We start from the raw sequence: 19,358 nt of genomic DNA on the forward strand, positions 1-19,358 counted from the left end.
TTGGTTTAATAAAAAGCTGAATGGCTAATAGCTAGGCAGGAGAGAACTGGCAGAATTTCCAGGGAGAAGGAGAAAAAGAAAGGCAGAGACACCAAGAATACATGAAACAAGTTGGACATACAGTACGGAGGAGAGGTAACTGAGCTATGTGATAGAAGGTAGATTAACAGAAGCAGGCTAATTGAGTTCTAAGAGCTGGTAGGGGAAAAGCCTAAGCTAAGGCCATGTTTTCATAATTAATAAGTTGTCTCCATGTCATTATTTGGGGGCTGGTGATCCAAAGATAGTCTAACAAGAAAGCTTGCTACGCTACACAAAAGGTACACTGATAAAATAAGCATTTATTAGAAGGGCATAAGGCTGAGAGAGAAGTCCCAGAGACCAGCTCCGGAGTGGGGAACAATGGGGGCTCCTTGCTGGAGCAGGGCAGGACTGTGGCTCTACCCACTCCCCAGCCTAGCTAGGAAGGTCTGTGGCAGAGCTCACAGATGTCAGTGTGTTCTGAGCAACCCATATCAAGGGAGATGGCAGAGGAAGTCATGCAGAGGCAAGGCTAGAACCCCGGACATGGAGATTCCCAAGGTGTCAGAGATACAGGCGGCCTCCATGGCAAACTCTCGGTGCTTGTCACTGGTCTGGGAGAGCAAAGAACAAGGGTTAGGCTTCCATCCACAAGACTGGTGAGGCCACCCACAGCCCTTGCCCAACTAACACAGACCTCTAGAGCAATGTTGTGGAAGGTATTCACATAGGCTGCCCCACCCAGGAACCCTTCATACAGAACGATGATGAAGATGAGGTAGATGCTGGGCAGGAAGCTCAGACATACGTCTGCCAGTAGGAAGACCAGGTTGAGGCACTGTGGGCAGAGGAGAGGAGACTTGAGACTGGGCGACAGCACAGCATGGAGGTAGCACGTCTCAAAGCTGCCTGGCTATGGGAGACGCTGGGGAAGGAAAGGACTAACAGGCCTGGGTAGGATCCCAGTGCCAAGCTGGCCTTGCAGGGCCCTGAGATCTTGGTGGGCCTTCCCTGGCCCCATGCGATTCCCACACGCCTTGTAGATTTCTCTCCTTCTTTTGCTCCCATAACTCCTAGCCTGGATGCTCCTCAACCGTCCCTCACTGATGACCTCTAAACTTGGGTCGGGGTCATTCCCACTGTGGTCATTGGTCATCTCATTCCCTTCTTTTTTTCTTTTTGTTTTTCCTTTGTGTGTGTATGTGTGTGTGTGTGTGTTCGTTCTGTTTTTCTTAATGGCATGAACCATTATACCTAGACACCCTGCCTTCATATCTAAGTTAGGATCTTGTGCTCCACAGGCAAGTGCTCTACCAGACAGAGTCTTATCTTCAGCGCCCCAGGGACCCCCGAACATACCCTAGTCTCCCCTAATTACTGGACTGAGACCAATGGGCCTCACCAGCTGTCTCACTGCATCCAGCTAGGGATACTACGAAGCCCCCACAGTGTACAGGATGGCAACACAACAGAATGACCGCAAAAATCTGGACTAGGGAGATGGCTCAGTGGTTAACAGCACCTGCTGCTGTTGCAGAGGACCTAGGTTTGGTTCCCAGCACCCACATGATGCCTCACAACTATCTGTAATTCTAGTTCCAGAGGATTTGACACCCTTCTGTCCTCCAAAGGTTCCAGGGACACAGGTGGTTTGCATAAATACATGCAGGCAAACATATGTATAAATTAACAAAAAAAAAAAAAAAAAAAAAAAAGAGGGTCAGGAGTGATGTGCAGACCTTCAATCCCAGCACTCCAGAGGCAGAGGCAGAGGCAGGCAAATCTTTCTGAGTTTGAGGCCAGCATGGTCTACATAGTGCATTCCAGGTCAGTCGAGGATACATAGATAGAGAAACCTGGTCTCAAAATTTTAAGTCAAAAAATTTTTAAGAGTACTGGAGTTGAGAAACCATAGTTTTCATGTTCACTTCAAGAAGCCTCCTTGAACCGCGACTTGAGGGCGCCAATCCCTCCTCTGTCCCAGGTTCTTCAGCAGGGTTCTGCTATTCAAGGACACTGTGTGCCCTCCCTAACGTGTGGCTCAGAGGATCCATATACAAAGAATTAACTGGGGATCCATATACAAAGAATTAACTGGGGATGTGTTAGCCAAGGACCAGGAAGGTCTACTCATTCTAAAGTCATCACTGAGTCAGTCTGGGAGGGCTCAGAGATCTGCATTAAGAACACACTGGCCGGGTGATGTAGACATCTATCTATCTCTGCCTTCCAAGTGCTGGGATTAAAGGCATGTGCCACCACTGCCTAGCACATTTTTTGTTTTTGAGTGTACAAGTGTGTGCATGTGCCAGTACACATGTGTGGGGAGATCAGAGAATTTTCAGTAGTTGGTTCTCTTCTTCCACCACGTGGGACCTGGTATTGCACTCAGGTCATTAGGCTGAGTGGTAACAGATACCCCTACCTGCGGAAGCATCTTCCTGGACCATGTTTTTAATTACACATATTTTTTGAGGGGTGGCACATGGCATTTGTGTGGAGGTAGAAGGCAACTTCTGGGAGTCACTTTTCTCCTTCCACCGTGTGGATTCCAAGGATCAAACCTGGGTGGTTAGGTTGGTGGCAAGCACCAACACCCGCTCAACTGTCTCTTTAGCCCCATGAATTGAGTTCTTCAATGTTACGGGTAAAGTACTTTTCTGTAATGCAGGGAATGGATCCCTCCACACTTGGGGACAGAAGTAGTTTGGATTTTAGATGTTTTAGGTCTTTGGAGTATTTGTATATACATAATGACAGATCTTGGGGATAGGAACTGAGTCTAAATGTAAAACTCATTTTTCATGTATACTCTCTACATGTGACCTGAAGGTAGTTACTAAAGTATTTGTAGTAATTTTTCTCATCAAATGAAGTGTCATGGTGTGGGATTTTGCATTTGTGGTGCCATACAAGTCAGTACATTTTGCATTTTGGGTTTCAGATGTTTACATTAGGGATGCTCAACCTGCAGTCAGAGGTCTAAAGGTCACCTTAGGGCTGAATATCTCTAGATGGACGCTGGTGTCTGAGGCTCCTCTTGGGAGACTGCTACAGAGAGCCATGTTTACTAAGAACCACAGATCTCTGTTTGCTAAGGGCAGCTGCACTTGCTCCCAGCAATTATTCACTGATAAGAACACTCACTTAGCCGGGCAGCGGTGGTGGCACACGCCTTTAATCCCAGCACTCGGGAGGCAGAGCCAGGCAGATCTCTGTGAGTTCGAGGCCAGCCTGGGCTACCAAGTGAGTCCCAGGAAAGGCGCAAAGCTACGCAGAGAAACCCTGTCTCGAAAAACCAAAAAAAAAAAAAGAACACTCACTTGACCAAAATGCCACTGATTCTACTCTAAATAACCTAACCCAACATAAAAGAAATAGGGTTTCCTTATAGGTATAGTGTGCCTCTGTCTGATTTGAAAACATGTTTCATTGCATAAAGTATTGGCAGATTATCATGAAATATATTCCGACTGATTAAAATGTGGTACAAGTCAGGCACAGGGAAGTCAGGCATAGGGACATACACCTGAAATCCCAGCACTCTGGAAGCAGGAGGACCAAGTTCAAGATCAGCCTGGGCAGCATAGTGAGACCCAGCCTTAAAAAAGCAGAAGGTGGGAGCTTGGAGAGATGCCTCTGTGGTTAAGAACACTGGCTGCTTTTTCAAAGGACCTGGGTTCAGTTCTCAGCACTCACATGGCAGCTCACACCTATCCGTAACTCTAGTTCTAGAGGATCCCATGCCCTCTTCCGGCTTTTGTGGACACTGTATGCCTGTGGTGCATAGACATGCACGCAGGCAAAACAACAACAACCCACCCATTCACATACAAACTCAAACCAAAACCCAGTAAGTTGGGGGCAGGTAGTGGGATGTGGCAAGATGGCTCAGCAAGTCGAGACATTTGCTGTGCTGGTCTGACAACCTAAATTTGAGCCCCAAAACCCAGCAGAAGGAGAGACAACTAAAAGTTGTTCCCTGGCTTCCACATTCAGACCAGTATATGCACACCCCTGTGTGCACACACACACCACATATCATACATACAATAAAAACACATATATATTAGTTAAAAAATAAATAAGCCGGCCGTAGTGGCACACACCTTTAATCCCAGCCCCAGCAATTTTGGAGGCAGAGGCAGGAGGACCTCTGAGTTTGAGGCCAGTCTGGTCTACAGAGCGAGTTCCAGGACAGCCAGGACTGTTATACAGAGAAACTCTGTCTCGGAAAAAAAAAAAAAAAGAAACAAAAAATGATTTGCCTCCAAATAAAAAGCTTGGGCTGATGAGATGGCTCACTGGGTAAAGGCCCTTGCTCCCAAGCCTGATGACCTGAGTTTGATCCCTAGAACCCACATGTGGAAGAGGACCAATCCTGCAAATTCTTCTCGGACCTCCATGCACACCACTTGGCAACTGCCTCCTTCCCCTGCTCCCAATAAGTAAATAAAAATCTAATTACAAATTTTTAAATTGTAAAAATAAGTAAATAACAAGTCTGAAAGTATAAGATGTACCTCAATAAGAGCACTGACCCAGCATGCACAAGGCCCTAGGTTCAATCACAGGACCATAAAAACAAGCAAACAACTAAAGGCCAGGAATGATGGTACATGCCTTCAATCCCAGCATTTGTGAGGAAGAGCTCTAAGCCAACCTGGTCTACATATTGGATTCTAGGCCAACCAGAACAACACAGTGAGATCCTGTCTCAAAAACAAAGAAAAAAAAAAAACCCTAAAAAATAAAACAACTACGAAACCAAAATAAACCAAAACAATATCTTAGTCTTCCATTTTCCCCCTCAATGTTGTTGTACAAACACTATGAGAAATAGTTGTTGCCCACATCTATTAAATATTTTAAATTTTGCAGGTACTAGAGATGGAACCCACAGCTTCACACACACTAGGCCAACACTCTGCCGCTGAGGGACACATCCTGCCCTACTACATCTGATTTCTCGATGGGGAAACAGAGGCTCATTAGAGGTTCGGATACCTGCTCCACGTCACACAGCTGTTCAGTATAGAAACTGGTGTTTGCCCACAAGTATGACTGGCTTCTGATGCTGCCACACATTTCACATGGAGCCCTGCTGACGTTCAGTGCTACACTTAGGACACCAGGGCCCACTACTATCTTCTGCTGAGTGAGGGATGCTGGGATCCAAGCTGAGAGTGGAGAACAGGGCAGAGGTTCAGTACCTGCAGCAGGGTTAGGACCCAGGTGAGACGGATGCGGCAGCAGTGGAGAGAAGAGCGGGAGATGAACACGCCAGCCTGGTACAGCATCTGGTACCTGAGGGGGGGGCAGGGAGGATGAGGAAGCTCCTCCGGGTGCCTATGGTTAACCCCAGGTCGCCAACATCGAGGGATCCTTCTAGCCCACTGCCCACCTGCCAACTTCTCTCACCATCGGTACTGCTGAGCATGACTCAGGGATGTGTTCCGGAAAAACAGGAGCTCAAACTGCAGCGAAGACCAGACACGTGGAGATTTGTGGACCTCGGTTCTAACTGTCCTCCCACACCCCCTTCCCAGCACCCCTCACTCACAAGTCCCTGGTTGATGAAATACTCAGCAAAGTAGACCAGCACCAAGGGGATGATATATCGCAAAAGGCCCTGGAAGAGTGGAAGATGTGAGCGGAAGGCAGGAGGCAGAGGCTCCTCACAGGGCACCCAGAGCCAACATCCAAACCTTGAACACTGTCCACCTTTCCTGGAGCGAGAGGTCCCAGCTGGAACCTAGAGAGGAGGGACAAAGAGGGAGGAGGTTGTACACTGAATGCTTAGCTAGCCACCATCCTGCAGCAAGCAACCAGCCACCACAGCAGTGTCCGTATTTAAATGGTGCTGGGGTGCACACTGAGTAGTGACTAAAACGACAAATTTCATACTTTGAACACATGTATACACGTGTGTGTGTGTGTGTGTGTGTGTGTGTGTGTGTGTGTGTGTATTTTGACTGATTTTTTTAAAAAGGAGTAAGACTGTACATCAGTGTACAGCTTTTAGCTGTTGACCCCATCTTAGACTCTCTGGCTGTGCTGTTTCTAAAATAGTCCGATTCTTTTTCTACCAAAAGGCCTCAGGCAGAGCTGTTTCCTGAGCCTGGAACGTGTTCACCTAGACATTCACAAGGATGACTCCTTGACAGCCAAGTTTCAGCCCAAAGACGTCCTTCCAAAAGCCTTCTTGGGCTGATGAGACGGCTCAGTGGATGAGGAGAGCGTGTGCTGTCAAGGTTGAGGGAGTGGAGTTCCATTTCCGGACCCTCTCACCTCTGCATTTGTGCACAGGCCCTTCCCCAGCTCACCCCATCCCCAGTAAATCAACGGTTTGTTGTTTTTAAAAGCTCTCTTGGGGGCTGGAGAGATGGCTCATCCGCTAAGAGCACTGGCTGCTCTACCAGAGGACCTGGGTTCAATTCCCAACACCTACATAGCAGCTCACAACTGTCTGTAACTCCAGTTCTAAGGACTCCAATACCCTCACACAGACATAACACAAGCAAAACATCAATGCACATAAAATAAAAATAAATAAATCATTAAATAAAGACATAAATAAAGGCTTTCTCAGAGATGGAGAGATGGCTAGGAGGTTAAGATCACTTGCTGCTGGCAGATTCTAAAAGGGTTATTTTTTGCTTTTTTTTTTTTTTTTTTTAAACAGTCTCATTTAGGAGGCAGGGGTAGGTGGATCTTTGAATTTGAGGCCACTCTGGTCTACAGAGCAAGTTCCAAGACAGTCAGGGCCACACAGAGAAACTCTATCTTGAAACAAACAAGGAAAAAAAAAAAGAGCACTTGTTGCTCCATGGTGAGGACCAGAATTAGAATTCCCAACACCCACATCAGGCGGCTCACAACTGCCTGTAATTGCAGCTCCAAGAATCTGATGTCCTCTTCTGGCCTCTGCGGGCATTCAACACATCCACAGTGTAAATTCAGAAAAACACATACACATAAATAAATATAAAAACAAATCTTAGCCAGGTATGTATGGTGGCACAAGTCTTTAATTCTTGGGAAACAGAGGCAGGTGGGTCTTGTGAATTCGAGGCCATTCTGGTCTACAGAGTGAGTTCCAGGCCAGCAAGGCCACACAAAGAGACTCTGTTTTTTTTGTTTTTTGTTTTTGTTTTTTTTTTTGAGACAGGGTTTCTCTGTGTAGTCCTGGGCTCTGTAGACCAGGCTGGCCTCGAACTCCAGAGATCCAGCTGCCACTGCCTCCCAAGCGCTGGGATAAAAGGTGTGTGCCACCACTCTGGGCCCTATCACTGTTTTATGTTCTGTGAAAATGTTCATTTCTTCATCCTGAACACCTCTGGTCTCAGCAACTGGAATGTCTGGCATGTGGTCAGTAAGTACACATGACACATGACTGCTTTGACCCAAAGCTGTACACCCAGCCTGTCCCTCTCAACTGTGTCCACTGTTGAGACCAAAATCCCAAGGGGCAAGTGACCCTGGGAGGGCCTTTGTCTCCTACCTGGCTTTGACTCCGGGGTCTCGGTGCCTATGAGTGGCTGCCGGGCAGCAGTCTCTGCCTCGTCTTCCCCTCCAGGGTCCTGGGGTTCAGGAGATGTGAGCAACAAGAAGTAGCTGGAGGGAATAGAAAAACAACAGTCCCGAGCTCTTGTTCCGACAGAAAAGCCCAGAGGTCCTGCAGGCCACCCTTCCAGGGGCCCCTTCACATCTGTATTTGAAGATGAGGAACTCACAGCCTTGAAGGTATCCAATCCTGTGCTGTGAGAGCCTCAAATGGTGACAAATGCATCCTCTTTGTTTCCACCCAGGGACCCAGTTGACGGGGTCCACACCAGCAGCTCAATCCCATTGCCTTGTTCTCATTATTCAACAACTGCTCTAGTACCACTTCTTGGATATTTACCATTTCATAGTAATTTTTATTCAATGTGTTCCTTGACATTTTTATACATGTGCATACTGCACTCTGGTTTCTCTCACCCTACCCTCTCCTGTCTTCTTCCCACACCTGTGAACTCACCCACCTCACAGGTCCCTTTCTCATATTCATGTCTTTTTTTGTTTGTTGTTTATTTTGTGACTGAGTTTAACCACAGCCTGCATGATCATGGGTTGTTTTTTTTCTTTTTTTTTCTTTATTTAGTTTTTCTGAGACAGGGTCTCACTATGTGGCCTGGATGGCCTGGATCTCGATATATATACACCAGGCTAGCCTCGAACTCACAGAGCTCTGCCTGCCTATGCTGCCTGAGTGCTGGGATTAAAGGCATTTGCCATCATATCCAATTATCTATATTTATCTTTTGAACCAGGATCTCCAACATGTGATCTCTCTGCTTCAGCCTCCCAAGTGCCGGGATTCTAGGCTTTCACACACTACACACATCCTGACTTCTTTTTTCTATGTGGCCTTGTCCTTGTAACAGGGCCCCAGACCTTAGCATGACTGACTCCATGATGGAAATGCCATTCAGGCTATAAAACTCAACATGCAGACAGTACCACCTGTCAAAACTAAAACAAAGACCTGATCCATCAAAGTCCATATAGTTCTGGGAAAGTCTCTAAATGTACTAACCTCAATTTTTAGCTTCTGTAGTTCCGCCTCTGGCTAACTGTTCCTGTTAACTAAAGTATGTCAACCCAGGACATGGTTTTTATGCTTAAAAATTCACCCTGAGAAAGGCTCAGTGCTACTCTGGGATCCTGACCACCCAGTGCAGTGGTCAGCTGGCTAATAAGGACTTTCTATTGACCTAAACTCATGTCTGAGCAGTCTTCTCTGGTGAATACCCCACAACAGTCCTAAGCTATAACATGAAGTTACAGGTTTAACTAGCTAGTTAATGTTCTCTCTCTCTCTCTCTCTCTCTCTCTCTCTCTCTCTCTCTCTATCTCTCTGGGGGGGGGGAGGGCAGGGTCTCATTATATAACTCTGGCTGTCCTTGGGACTCATTATGTAGTCTAGGCTGGCCTCAAATTCAGAGATCCACCTGCCTCTGCCTCCTGAGTGCTGGGATTGAAGGCGTGCACGACTCCTGGCTTAAGACTCTTTTCTACCACACACAAACACACACAGAGCAAGTGCTCTGAGTACACTCAGTCCCAGCTCCAGTCTCAGAACCGCAGTGTGCTGATGCGTCACATTCATCAGCTGACACGAAAGGAGACCCACTGTGACACAGGGACAACTGAGGGTCAGGAATGAAGCTGTCCAGAGTCACACGCTAACATATACCCACTCTGGCACTCCAGCTGAGGGCTGTCGAGAGTCAAGAATCCACATGCCCTCGCAACAAGGCTGAAGAGAGCTGAAGATCGGATTAGGATCAAGTTCCTCCTCCCATAGTTTTGTCCTTTGGGCCCAAGGACACTCACCTGGCCAGCAGCAGAACAGGGATCCCCAACATAGAAAGCAGGGTGTGCTGCGGGGAAAGGCCAGCCTGGGTGAGTCCCAGGTAAGACAGCGATCCAAGCAGCCCTGCGCCCCCAGTACCTGAGGACCACCAGGAGATGACAGCGCTGAGGAGAACACAAGAGCATTTAGGAAGATGGAAGCCAGCAGGGGCACTCCTCTCCCTTTCCTTCCTGCCCAGCCTGCTCACCTGGGGTAGAAGGCTGTGAGCGAGAGGAAGGTGACCTCTCCTAGACCTGATGAGATGCTGGCCAAAACCACTCCTGGGAGGACGAAAAGCATATGGTGGCCTTTAACTGAAGGTCACAGTCCCCCACAATGTTTAATTATAGCCTCGTCTCTCTATCAGCTAAAAACAAATCTGTCACTAAACAGACTGGACAGGTAGGGTCTCATCTCAAAGAGTCACACCTTCCTCCACATACCCCCATCCTCATCCTCTCAATCATTCAACCCTGCTCAGCCCAATCTATACTCAGTCCACCCATCTCTTCCTAAGTTAACACCTCCAAATTGTTCCTAGAGCCCACTCTTTGTTTGGGAAGCTCTAGCAGGTTTTTGTTTTGTTTTGTTTTGAGACAAGGTCTCAGTATGTAGTCCAGGCTGGCCTGGAACTTGCTATGTAGATCAGCCTGGCCTGGTACTCTCCTTGTTTTTTTAGACAGGATTTTGCTGTGCAGCTTCGAGTAGCTTTGAACTATATGGCCCAGACTAACCTCAAATTCACAACCCTCCTGTCTCTCAAGTGTTAGAATTGCGCGCGCGCGTGTCCCAAACAAACACCACTAGCAGTCTCCTGGGGTTCCAGACATACCCTTTTACTCTGGGAAGCCGGGGAGACTACTCCCACAGCTCACTGTGGAGGCTTCTCGAGGCCCATCCACCTCACATAGCTGCATACTCACCACACAGGCTTAACCCCACTGAGTGAGAAAAGGCAACCAGGATAAAGCTTCCGGCAGAGCAAACTCCACTGACAAGGACCCGGGGGCTGAGAAGAGATGGAGAGGAACTCAGAAGGCCACCTCCATGTGAGACTCGCCAGCCTCCCGCCACCTCCCTCTCTCCTTCCTCCTGCCGCCCTGACCCAGACCTGTAGGGCAGCAAATGAAGGCCAAGAGGAGCCAGGAGTTTGATGACGAGGGTGGGAAGGATGTCTGCCAGGAGCACTGCCTGAGACAGGAAAACACAGTAAGAACCCAGACGCTCCCAGAGATGACCTTCTGCTGCAAGCTGAGGCTCTCGAGTTAGACAGATCTGGGTTTGTTCCCAGCTTTCCCGGCGTTGGGCTCCTCTGACAGATGTAAAGGCATTGACAGGCTCTGAGCTTCATTTTCCTCAGCCCCAGAGGGAAAGTGTGCCCTGCCCAGTTCACAAAGGCACCATGGGGGTTACCTGAGCTGATATTTACCACTCACAGAAAGGGGCCCCGGTAACTGGCAGTCTTGGTCATTGCAATCCTGACAGTCCCAGCTGGGTGCAGAGGGAATGGGGGTGCAAAGGCCTGGGTCGTGGGGGCCTCCTGGGTACTCACAGCTGTGGAGATGGAGTTGCAATCAAATCGAGACGAGCTGTTGTGAGGCATGGGTGTTGGGCCCGGCTCCACCTATGGGAGAGAAGAAAGTCTTTCCTACAAGGAAGCAAGAGGTTAAACAAGGCCCAGTCCCAGCTCTGCATGCACTACCTTGACAGATAGCTTTGGGTAGGCACGGACTTCTTGGGGCCTTAGTTTTTCTACGTGCACAGTGAAGGAGGGTGTTTATAAACATCTCAAACTACTGGCCCACAGGCCAACGATAACCCTCCAAGATGGACATAACATATTTAAGAGCATTCATATAGAAATCGGGGTTTCTGGAAAATCTCATCTTGGGCCAAATTCCCTATTGAACCTGAAAAGTGGAAGCTGCTCCTCTTGGGGAATGAATTTTCTAGATCATTACGACCAGAAGTTCTGCACCAGGGGTGATTTTATCTGCCAGCAACATTTGTAACATCTGGAGACATTCTTGGCTGTCACTTTTGGTTGTTAGTGGGTAGAGGCATGGGATGCTACTAAACACTTACAATGTGCAGGCCAGTCCCACAACAGTCACCTAGCCCCAAATGTCAACAGGGCCCAGATGAAAAAACACACCACAAAACAAGGTCTTACCCAGCCAGTAGTTGAGTTCACCAACCTGGTACCCGTTGTCTTCAGGGATCCCTCTTGCCCTGGGGATATGGGCGACTAGGGATTTTAACTCCCTTGGTCGACCCCTGGCTACTTCATGAGCTTTTCAGGGGACCTCTGGCCCTGGTTGGTGGTGGTGAAGAGGGACTCACTTACATGGCTCTGGTTCCCTGATGCTTGCTCTTGCTTAAGGATGTCATGGGCAGCGCTCAGCATCACCACATATGAGAAATTGTTGCAAAGACCCAGGATCCTAGAATGAGGAGAGTCTTCACTTTCCGACTTTCTGTCCACCGATAGTCCTTAAAGATCTCTCCCTTACCCATTCCCTTCAAACGCCAACCTCTCTTTTTTTTTTTTTCCCTCCAACATTGCGGGTGTCACAGTTAGAAATAGAGGCTTTGAGATTAGAGCAGCTCATGCCGAGCGCCCAAGGCCTCTCCCAGGAAGATATCCCTGGCCGCTCTTTCCCACTCCTTCTATGCTGGCACTAAGATTCGGTTCTGGGGACATTTCTCATCGATGCACTGATATACTGTGGTACAACAGAAATACCCAGGGCTTGAAATCCAAGCCAGTTCCTCCCTACTTCTGTGGCCTCAGTGTTCTCCTATGTTAAATGGGGGCAAGTTCTCACCTAACCCGAGAGTGCTGGAGGAATCAAAATAATACCAAGGGTTCCTTCTGATCCGTAAAGCATATCGCTCTATTTCCATCTCCCCAGAGCAGTGCTCAGGGTTAGGAAAACACAAATGGGCTGTGGACAGAGCTCCCTGGTAGAGTGCGCCATGAGCATCGGGAAGGCCCTGCTTTCAAGACCCTGCACTGCAAATAAAAGCCCCAGGGGCAGCTGGGCATGGTGCTACAGGCCTGTAATCTCCCGTCTGGAAGGCAAGCGCCTTAAACTCAAGGCAAGCCCTCCACTGCCCATAGAGTTTAAGGCTGGCCCGGGACAAAGACCCTTCCATACAAAAATAAAAATAACAAAGCTGCAACCTAGATGGTTGGAGGAAGACATTTCATAACGCTACAGGTGGTAAGAGGCCGTGTTCAACAGGTGACGGTGGTAATTTTATGGAATCTGGAAAGCTCACGGGTGGCCAAGGACAAACCAGTTGACTCAGTATTGCGGATTCAACTGCTCTCCCCAGCTTGACGCTCCCCGCTTTCCAGTCGCACTTTGCTTTTGCACAGTTCTCAGCCCACTTACCAGAAGCCCACCGCATTCTTCCACTGGGCACTCTGACCATCCAACGGAGGGGCTGGGGGCTCTGAGTCGGTCTCCTCCCCTGGGAGGAAGAGAAGGCGTGACCCACTACTCACTCCAGTCCGCGAAGGCCCCAAGTGTTTTGGATCCTGTTGCGGGGGTCCGGCCAGTTTCCGAGCTCCCCAGGAGCGTCGCGGAGCAGAGGTGGTCGTTACCATGACAACCAACAAGGGTACTCACTGTCAGAATCCTCAAGGCCCCTCCACGAGCCCGCAGAGCTTCCCATGGCATCGAGTTCGGGTCCCCCAAAGGGCCCAAAGTCGGCGTGTGTTCGGAGTTGGCTTCAAGAGAACAGATAAAAGTCTGGCACAGGTGGGTGCGAAGGATCAACGCCCCGTGGTCAGGCCCAGGACCGGCTGTCTGCTACACAGGACCGTCCATCAACAGATCCCCGGATCTCCATCTCGTGGCCACCCACGCTCCACCCGTCCGACCCCGCCCCCAGCCCCTCTAAAGCAAAGCCCCCGCCCCCGGGCCTGTACCTTTAAGAGCAGCTGAGCTCTCAGCAAGGTAGAGTAGCAGGTCGGAGGGTCACGTGTCAGGACCAGTGCGCCTCCCATCACATGCTTAGAAGTTGCCCCCCCTACTTCCGGGTCCTGTTTTCGCCTTTGGCCTTCCGAAATTTCGGGAGTGAGAAAAGGAGAGTTCGGAAGGGCCCTGGAAGCACTGGTTTTGAACTGGAACGGTGGGAGCCACAAGCAGAGCCACGAAAAGCAGCACTCTAGACGCCGACCAAACCAAATGTGCCAGTACTAGTCATGGCGCGGGAGGCTTCAGCTCCTTTCCTGCTGCCCTCACTTGCCTGAAACAAATATGGCTACTGTCCTACTCCTGTCCCACGACCCACCCGACTCCCCAAGGACGAGTTCTGCTCCGAAGCAATGGCGTCCAGCCTCGGGTCCTTCTTATCTGTTGTCCTTACAGACTGTTGTAAAGACCTAAAATAAGCAATGAGAGGCAGCTAAGAATAGAATGATTGCCTAGAAAGCTAAAAAACACCCACCAAACAGGTTTTCATGAATTATCTGTGGCAACATTCAAGGCATTAAGAAATTCCCTTTGGCATATTATCCTAGAACCAACAAATATCACGAAAGTAGTGCCAACCCCTGGTTTTACAGATGAGAAAACCAAGGTCTCCTCCCCCCAGTGTTAATCCTGCATTAGACCTGTAGGTGACTTTAGAGACCCAGTTAGCACTAAGAGGTGCTGAGTTCACTGAGCAAGAATTTTCCCTGACGAATCCTGCGAATGTAATCTATGAATACCACAAATGTGATTAATATCATGAGTGTAATTTAAAAATAAATAAATTTAAAAATTAATTAATTAATTAAAAATAAATAAATAAATAAATAAAAAAGAAAAAAAAAGATTTTTTCCTGTTCTGTGATGTCAGCCAGTTGTCCTCACTGGAAATTAGGAAAATGGGGGCGGGGGGGGGCGCAGTTGGAATACATCACCTCACATAGTCCCAATTAAGGAGTCCCTTACCTTCCTCTCGATGGTAGGGTAGCATGTTGGCCATTCTTTATCAGCCCATCCCTCTGTTATGGCTTCCAGCAGCCTGTGCCCATTTGTCACAGATCTTTTCAACCCCCGGTCATTAAGATTGCTGTTTGAAATACGCCCTTCTATGGTGTTCTTCCTAGATCATTCAACCAGTGAGAGAAGGGATCCTACTACCCATGCAGGGCTCTAGAAATTCTGCAGTTTCTGTTTTTTAGGAGCTCACAGAAAGCTGTGAGTAACCAATGGCTCCAGTACAAGAATAGCCACAGTTGAGGACATGGGCACCGGAGACACCAATCCAGAGAGGTGTTCATGGCATGGCAGTGGGGGGCCAGCACTTCCACTAGTCTCCATCCTCACTCCGACTTCTCCCCCAGATCAATCAGGAACCACAAACCCTAGCTTCCTCTCTCTGTAGGCTGTGGCTTGGAGGAGACGGAAATGGCTGAGGTGTGAATATGAGACCTGACTCATCCGGGCTGCACTTGCCACATGCCCCCTCCCCCATACCCACTTCTGAGGTCTCCTGTTCCCACTTTTTCCTTTCTGGCCTGATCCTCTGCCCTTTAGCTCCAGATGTGCACCTGAGCCTGAGTCACCTGGACACCGTACAGCCATTTTCCTGCCTGTCAGGAAGTCATCCCAGAGCATGGGGGAGGTGCACAAGGCCTGGGGTGGAGATACGTCAGGCAGAGACAAGGGAAGAGGAAGTGTCTTGGGTGCTGGGGAGGACAGGCTTGCATTAGTGGGTGGGGACTGATGGTCATTGTGAGCTTTCTGGACACACAGAGACCTACAGGATGGATTTTCTCCGGCTTCGTCTCCCTGGGCTGCATCAGGCCTTGCGGGGAGCGCTGGTGAGAGGGGGAGATCCCAGAGGCTTCTGGCCATTCCCTGTAGTTCCACCTTCCCTGCTCCCTTAGAGCCTCTCCTCAGGCTTGGGTCCCTTTCCTACAGTCAGCCAGACTCCTAGCCAGACTCCAGTCTTTCCTGGCTTTCAATCTCCCGCCCCCGCCAGTGCGTGCATGTACTCCAGGATAGACCCTATGTTGGACCTTACACAGATTTCCAGCCCCAGATTTCTTACCTGGGCTTGTTTGGAGTAGTGCCCCCGGGGCAAGGGCTAGCCTTGCCCTGAGTGTCTTCACTCTGCTCTCCTCTCTTCTAGGATTCCTTCAGCGCTTTTGTGTCGTACCTCATAGGAGATACAGTCCCCACGGTAGAGAGGGAGCCGCAGGCAGCTGAAGAGCCCGGGGAAGTGGCCGCAGAGAAGCCAGAGAAGGTTATAGAGGAGGAAGCCCAGGAGGCACTGGAGGGATTTAGGAGTGACCAGGGCGAGAGGGTAGGAGCTCCTGGAGAGCTCATAAGATGCCAAGAAGGAAGTTTAGCTGGTGAACAGACCTGGGGGTGGAGAGCAGACAGCTCCCCAAGGCCCCAAGCAGAAAGGCAGGACACTGGGTCCAGGAAGGCAGCTGAGGGTGCCAGGGGCCAGGAGCCAAGTGCTCCGCTGAGGCCTGAGGCAGGGCCTGGGACTCACAGAGACGGGAGCAGTAACAGAGCCCAGGAGATCTGGGAGCACGGTGAGCAGGAAGTGAGCAGTGGGGAGCCGCTGAGAACCTGTGAACAGAAGGAAGAAAAGGAGGTGGTGGTGGTCAGAGCCGCAGAGTCAGGGTTGGCCAGGGGAGTGGAGTCACAGCCAGCCTGGCCCAGGGAGCCCGAGGAGAATGCTGGTACCGATGGGCAGGAGGTTACGGAGGACAGCAAAGAGACAGACTGGGTGGCCAAGGATGCAGAACCCGAGGGGTTTGGGGCCAGAGGGGCTGACAAGGAGGAAGAGAGGATGGTCCTGATGACGGAGGCAAAGGCACAGGGGACACAAAACCCAGAGGCAGAATCTGAGGACTGGGCCATGTTGGGTAGAGAGGCCTGGGCAGCCTCAGGCAGGGAGGAGGTTGATAACCTGGGCATTCAGGAAGCAGAATATGAGCCAGACCCAGAAGACAGCATCCCAGAAGCTACTGGGAAAGTCTGGGTCCTAGAAGAGGCTTGCAAGGGAGGCCAGCAGGATGAGATGGATGAGAAGAGAGAGGCTGAAGCTAGCCATCAGACCCAGGCCCTGGAGAGGGAGAGAACCAGAGAGATGACTGAAGGCCAGACAGCAGGGAAGCAGGCGGAGGGAGACCAGGAGACACGGGGCAGCTCTGAGGACGAGGAAAGGCAAGACCCAGCCACTGGAGAGAAGGGGGTGAGTCTGGAGGAGGAGGTGCAGGCAGAAGAGTCCCCCAGGGAGGAAAGGAGCACTGGGGCCACAGAAGCTGTGCTAGCCCTGGACAAGGAGGCTCAAGGGGAGCCTGACTTGGAAGAATCTCCAGAAGCCAGGCCTGAGGAATCGTATGTGGGAGAGAAAAGAGAGGCAGCTCAGGTGAGACAAGAGGTGTTGAGAGCAGAGGTCACTGGAGGACAGGACCCTGAGCTGAGGAGAGGTTCCCAGACCTTGACTGAACAACTTGAGGAAGGACAGAAGGGTCAGGAGGAGACCAGGAGAGCTCCAGACCTGAGCCCAGCGGGGATGCTACGTTTGGAGGACTATGGCAGCAGACCTGTGGGGTTTGCAGGTCCTGAGCTAGAAGCCCAGGGAAACTGGAGAAGGGATGTGGACAGCACAAACACCCAGGAGGTAGAAGCAGACGCTGAAGAAGCAGGTGAGGAAGAGATTGCAACAGGGCAGGCAGAGGAGGTCCAGGCTGAAGGAGGCCAGGAGTCTCAACAGCCCGAGGTCCCAGGGTGGGGAGCAGAGGCAGGACTGGCCTCCATAGCAATGAGCCAGGAGCTGGAGGGAAGCCAGGAAGCAGAGGCAGGCCAGTCAGTGGGGGAGTCCAGGCCCACAGGAATCAAGGCTGGTGAGGGGGAGGCTGCGGCGCCTTGGGAGACAAACGGAACGTGCAGGAAGAGGAGGCTGGAGGAGGTGGCTCTGAGCCTACAGGACAGTGAAGACACACAGACCAGTTCTTCAGCTGCTGAGATTATCTTGGGTATCAGGACTGTGGGGGCCGAGGAAGGGCCCGAGTGGGAGGCTGGGATGGCTCCAGAGAGGGAGTTTGGGAGAGCCTGGCATCCCAAGGGCAGAGGGGAGACGGGGGGAGTCACCGAGCTGGGAGAGGCCCCAGAGAAGCCAAGTGGGCAGGAAGCTTGCTCAGAAGGCGCAGCAGAGGAGAAGGCGACTGGCTATGATGTCCAAGAAACTGGTGGGACGGGAGAGGGGGAGCAGGCAGAAACGGGGACATCTGTGATGGCAGAAGGGACGAGGGGAATGGATGGCGTGACTTTAGACTCCCAGGCAGAGAGAGCTGAGAGGTCTATAGCCGTCGTGGAGACTGGGGGGCTCCTAGGAGAGCAGATGCCGTTGGAAGACGAGGCTAGGGGAGGGCTGTCAAGAGAGCGGAGGGCCCACAACTCTGAGGGAGAGACACAAAAGCTACGTGACGCGGAGGATGCCGTGAGAGAAGCACAGAGGACAGAGATCCAGGAGAACGATCCAGAAGGTCTGGAGGACACCTCAGGCCAGCAGACACACCAGATTCCCACGTTAGCTGTGCCTGGCTCCTCTGAATCAGCGGGGGCCATAGCCAGTGCCCCAGGGGATGCTCAGAGCAACTGGAATGAGGTGAGGGCTGCCGCAGGACCCCGAGAGGGACAAGCGGAATTTGGAAGTCAGCTCTCCACAGTTGTCTGTGTCCCTCCCCCTGTAGGCCCTGCTCCCCGGGTCCCTCCTGGATGTCTCTGTCCCTCGAAGTCGTGTGCTTCTCTCACGAAATTCCTCACGGCGGCGCTCGAGGCCCTCTTTGCGTCGAATCTCTGCTCCTGAGCCGCAGTATGACCCTCCCAGCCCCCAACCCCAAGAGGAGCTGCTGTCCCCTGAGCCGGCACCTCTTCAACCGGAGGAAACTTCAGAGCCAAGTGCCCCAAGGCCTGAAGGGACTCCAATGCCAGCCAGGAAAAAAGTGCTGGGACATGGGTAGGCCCAGGGGCACCACACTCGGGCTGGTGAGGAGGCTGTGGGCATTGGGGGCCAGCTCCCATGGGTCTGTTCCTTCTACAGGTTTGGCTTCGCTCATCCCGGCATGATGCAGGAATTGCAAGCCCGACTGAGCCGGCCGAAGCCACAGTGACAGAGCCTAGAGCCCTCGTGAGACAGACCTCCTACGGGAGGGTCAGGACGCTCTGCTAGACTCTTGTTACCCTCGACTCCCTCTGCTACTGGAACACATCGTTTTCACCCTCTGGGCCTCAGCGACACCAGATGTTTATGAAGACCTTGACTCTAAGGAGTCTGATGCCCCAGTGTAAGCTATCATAGGTCTCTGCCCTGGTCACCTTTCCCATCTGTCTCGGCTGCTCAGGAGACTACAAGGAAGACGGGGTTGGAAAGACTCTACTCCCCTAAATCTTCCCTGTATGATCGCCGCGCCCTCCCCCCCAATTACCCATCATGCTAGAGCCCCACAGAGAGCTATGTAAGAGAACACACCTCTGGGGTGGAAGCCCCCGCCCTCCCCCAAAAGAAAGAGCGGCTGCCTTTCTTTGTCAATGACCATGGGCAGCAGACCAGTTGCTTTGAGCTTCTAAAATGATAGCTCAACATCACAACCGCAGGTTGCTATGGTAACCTCCAGGCCAGAGTTGGGGAACGTTGCAGGAACTCCAAGAACATAGGAGTAGAGAGAGGTTCTGGCTAGACAGAAGCTTCGGACTGTCCCCAAGCTCTCCTGCTCAGTGGGTGTCAGACATTCCTGTGAAGATGTGGAGACACAAAGTGGGCCAGAGGGCTTTATTAGTCACCCAGCATGGTGGCCTAACTCAAGAATGAAACAATAAATAAACCATCATTTTCTAAAAATAAATAAATATCCAAGAAATAAATATCTGGTGAGGTCTGTTGGGCTTTTAAGTTATTGGGTCAGGGCTGG

The 19,358-nt window shown here is 50.8% G+C and overlaps 2 protein-coding genes across 6 annotated transcripts; one reads left to right on the top strand and one right to left on the bottom strand.

Annotated features, from left to right (window-relative positions):
- Nucleotides 1-321: 321 nt before the first annotated feature.
- On the bottom strand, nucleotides 322-15,616 carry Cln3 (CLN3 lysosomal/endosomal transmembrane protein, battenin). Of its 5 annotated transcripts, XM_076552370.1 has the most exons (18): nucleotides 15,479-15,585; nucleotides 14,374-14,527; nucleotides 13,362-13,681; nucleotides 13,060-13,160; nucleotides 12,823-12,901; nucleotides 11,769-11,865; nucleotides 10,974-11,045; nucleotides 10,533-10,612; nucleotides 10,345-10,430; nucleotides 9,630-9,702; nucleotides 9,403-9,546; nucleotides 7,526-7,638; nucleotides 5,730-5,776; nucleotides 5,585-5,653; nucleotides 5,443-5,498; nucleotides 5,235-5,328; nucleotides 719-859; nucleotides 322-635 (listed from the first exon to the last, which is right to left on the bottom strand). In XM_076552370.1, exons 4-18 carry the CDS (start codon nucleotides 13,103-13,105, stop codon nucleotides 516-518), a joined length of 1,317 nt encoding a protein of 438 aa, XP_076408485.1. In that variant the 5' UTR covers nucleotides 13,106-13,160; nucleotides 13,362-13,681; nucleotides 14,374-14,527; nucleotides 15,479-15,585; the 3' UTR covers nucleotides 322-515. The 5 variants fall into 5 exon arrangements, with proteins under 5 accessions (XP_076408485.1, XP_042139432.1, XP_076408496.1 ...); XM_042283498.2 differs by lacking the exon at nucleotides 14,374-14,527 and having other exon boundaries at nucleotides 15,479-15,616; XM_076552381.1 differs by lacking the exon at nucleotides 14,374-14,527 and having other exon boundaries at nucleotides 13,362-13,817; nucleotides 15,479-15,583.
- Nucleotides 15,098-19,311, top strand: Apobr (apolipoprotein B receptor). The gene is made up of 4 exons (XM_015998915.3): nucleotides 15,098-15,248; nucleotides 15,560-18,055; nucleotides 18,141-18,406; nucleotides 18,491-19,311. The coding sequence occupies exons 1-4, from the start codon at nucleotides 15,192-15,194 to the stop codon at nucleotides 18,558-18,560; spliced, it is 2,889 nt and encodes a 962-aa protein (XP_015854401.1). The 5' UTR covers nucleotides 15,098-15,191; the 3' UTR covers nucleotides 18,561-19,311.
- The last annotated feature ends 47 nt before the right edge of the window (nucleotides 19,312-19,358 follow it).

The sequence above is a fragment of the Peromyscus maniculatus genome, chromosome 1 (genome assembly GCF_049852395.1).
Source record: "Peromyscus maniculatus bairdii isolate BWxNUB_F1_BW_parent chromosome 1, HU_Pman_BW_mat_3.1, whole genome shotgun sequence".
Taxonomy (NCBI): Eukaryota; Metazoa; Chordata; class Mammalia; order Rodentia; family Cricetidae; genus Peromyscus; species Peromyscus maniculatus.

Bases quoted from the DNA above. Each gene is read 5' to 3' on its own strand.
- Cln3 (XM_042283498.2), bottom strand. From the start codon at position 13,105: ATGGGAAGCTCTGCGGGCTCGTGGAGGGGCCTTGAGGATTCTGACA. The intron at 11,046-11,768 runs GTAAGTGAGTCC...TCTCTCCCATAG, and splicing joins CATCAGGGAACCAGAGCCAT to GTGGAGCCGGGCCCAACACC. The intron at 5,654-5,729 runs GTTTGGATGTTG...CCACTCTTCCAG, and splicing joins AAAGGTGGACAGTGTTCAAG to GGCCTTTTGCGATATATCAT.
- Apobr (XM_015998915.3), top strand. From the start codon at position 15,192: ATGGATTTTCTCCGGCTTCGTCTCCCTGGGCTGCATCAGGCCTTGCGG. The intron at 15,249-15,559 runs GTGAGAGGGGGA...CCTCTCTTCTAG, and splicing joins AGGCCTTGCGGGGAGCGCTG to GATTCCTTCAGCGCTTTTGT. The intron at 18,407-18,490 runs GTAGGCCCAGGG...TTCCTTCTACAG, and splicing joins AAAAAAGTGCTGGGACATGG to GTTTGGCTTCGCTCATCCCG.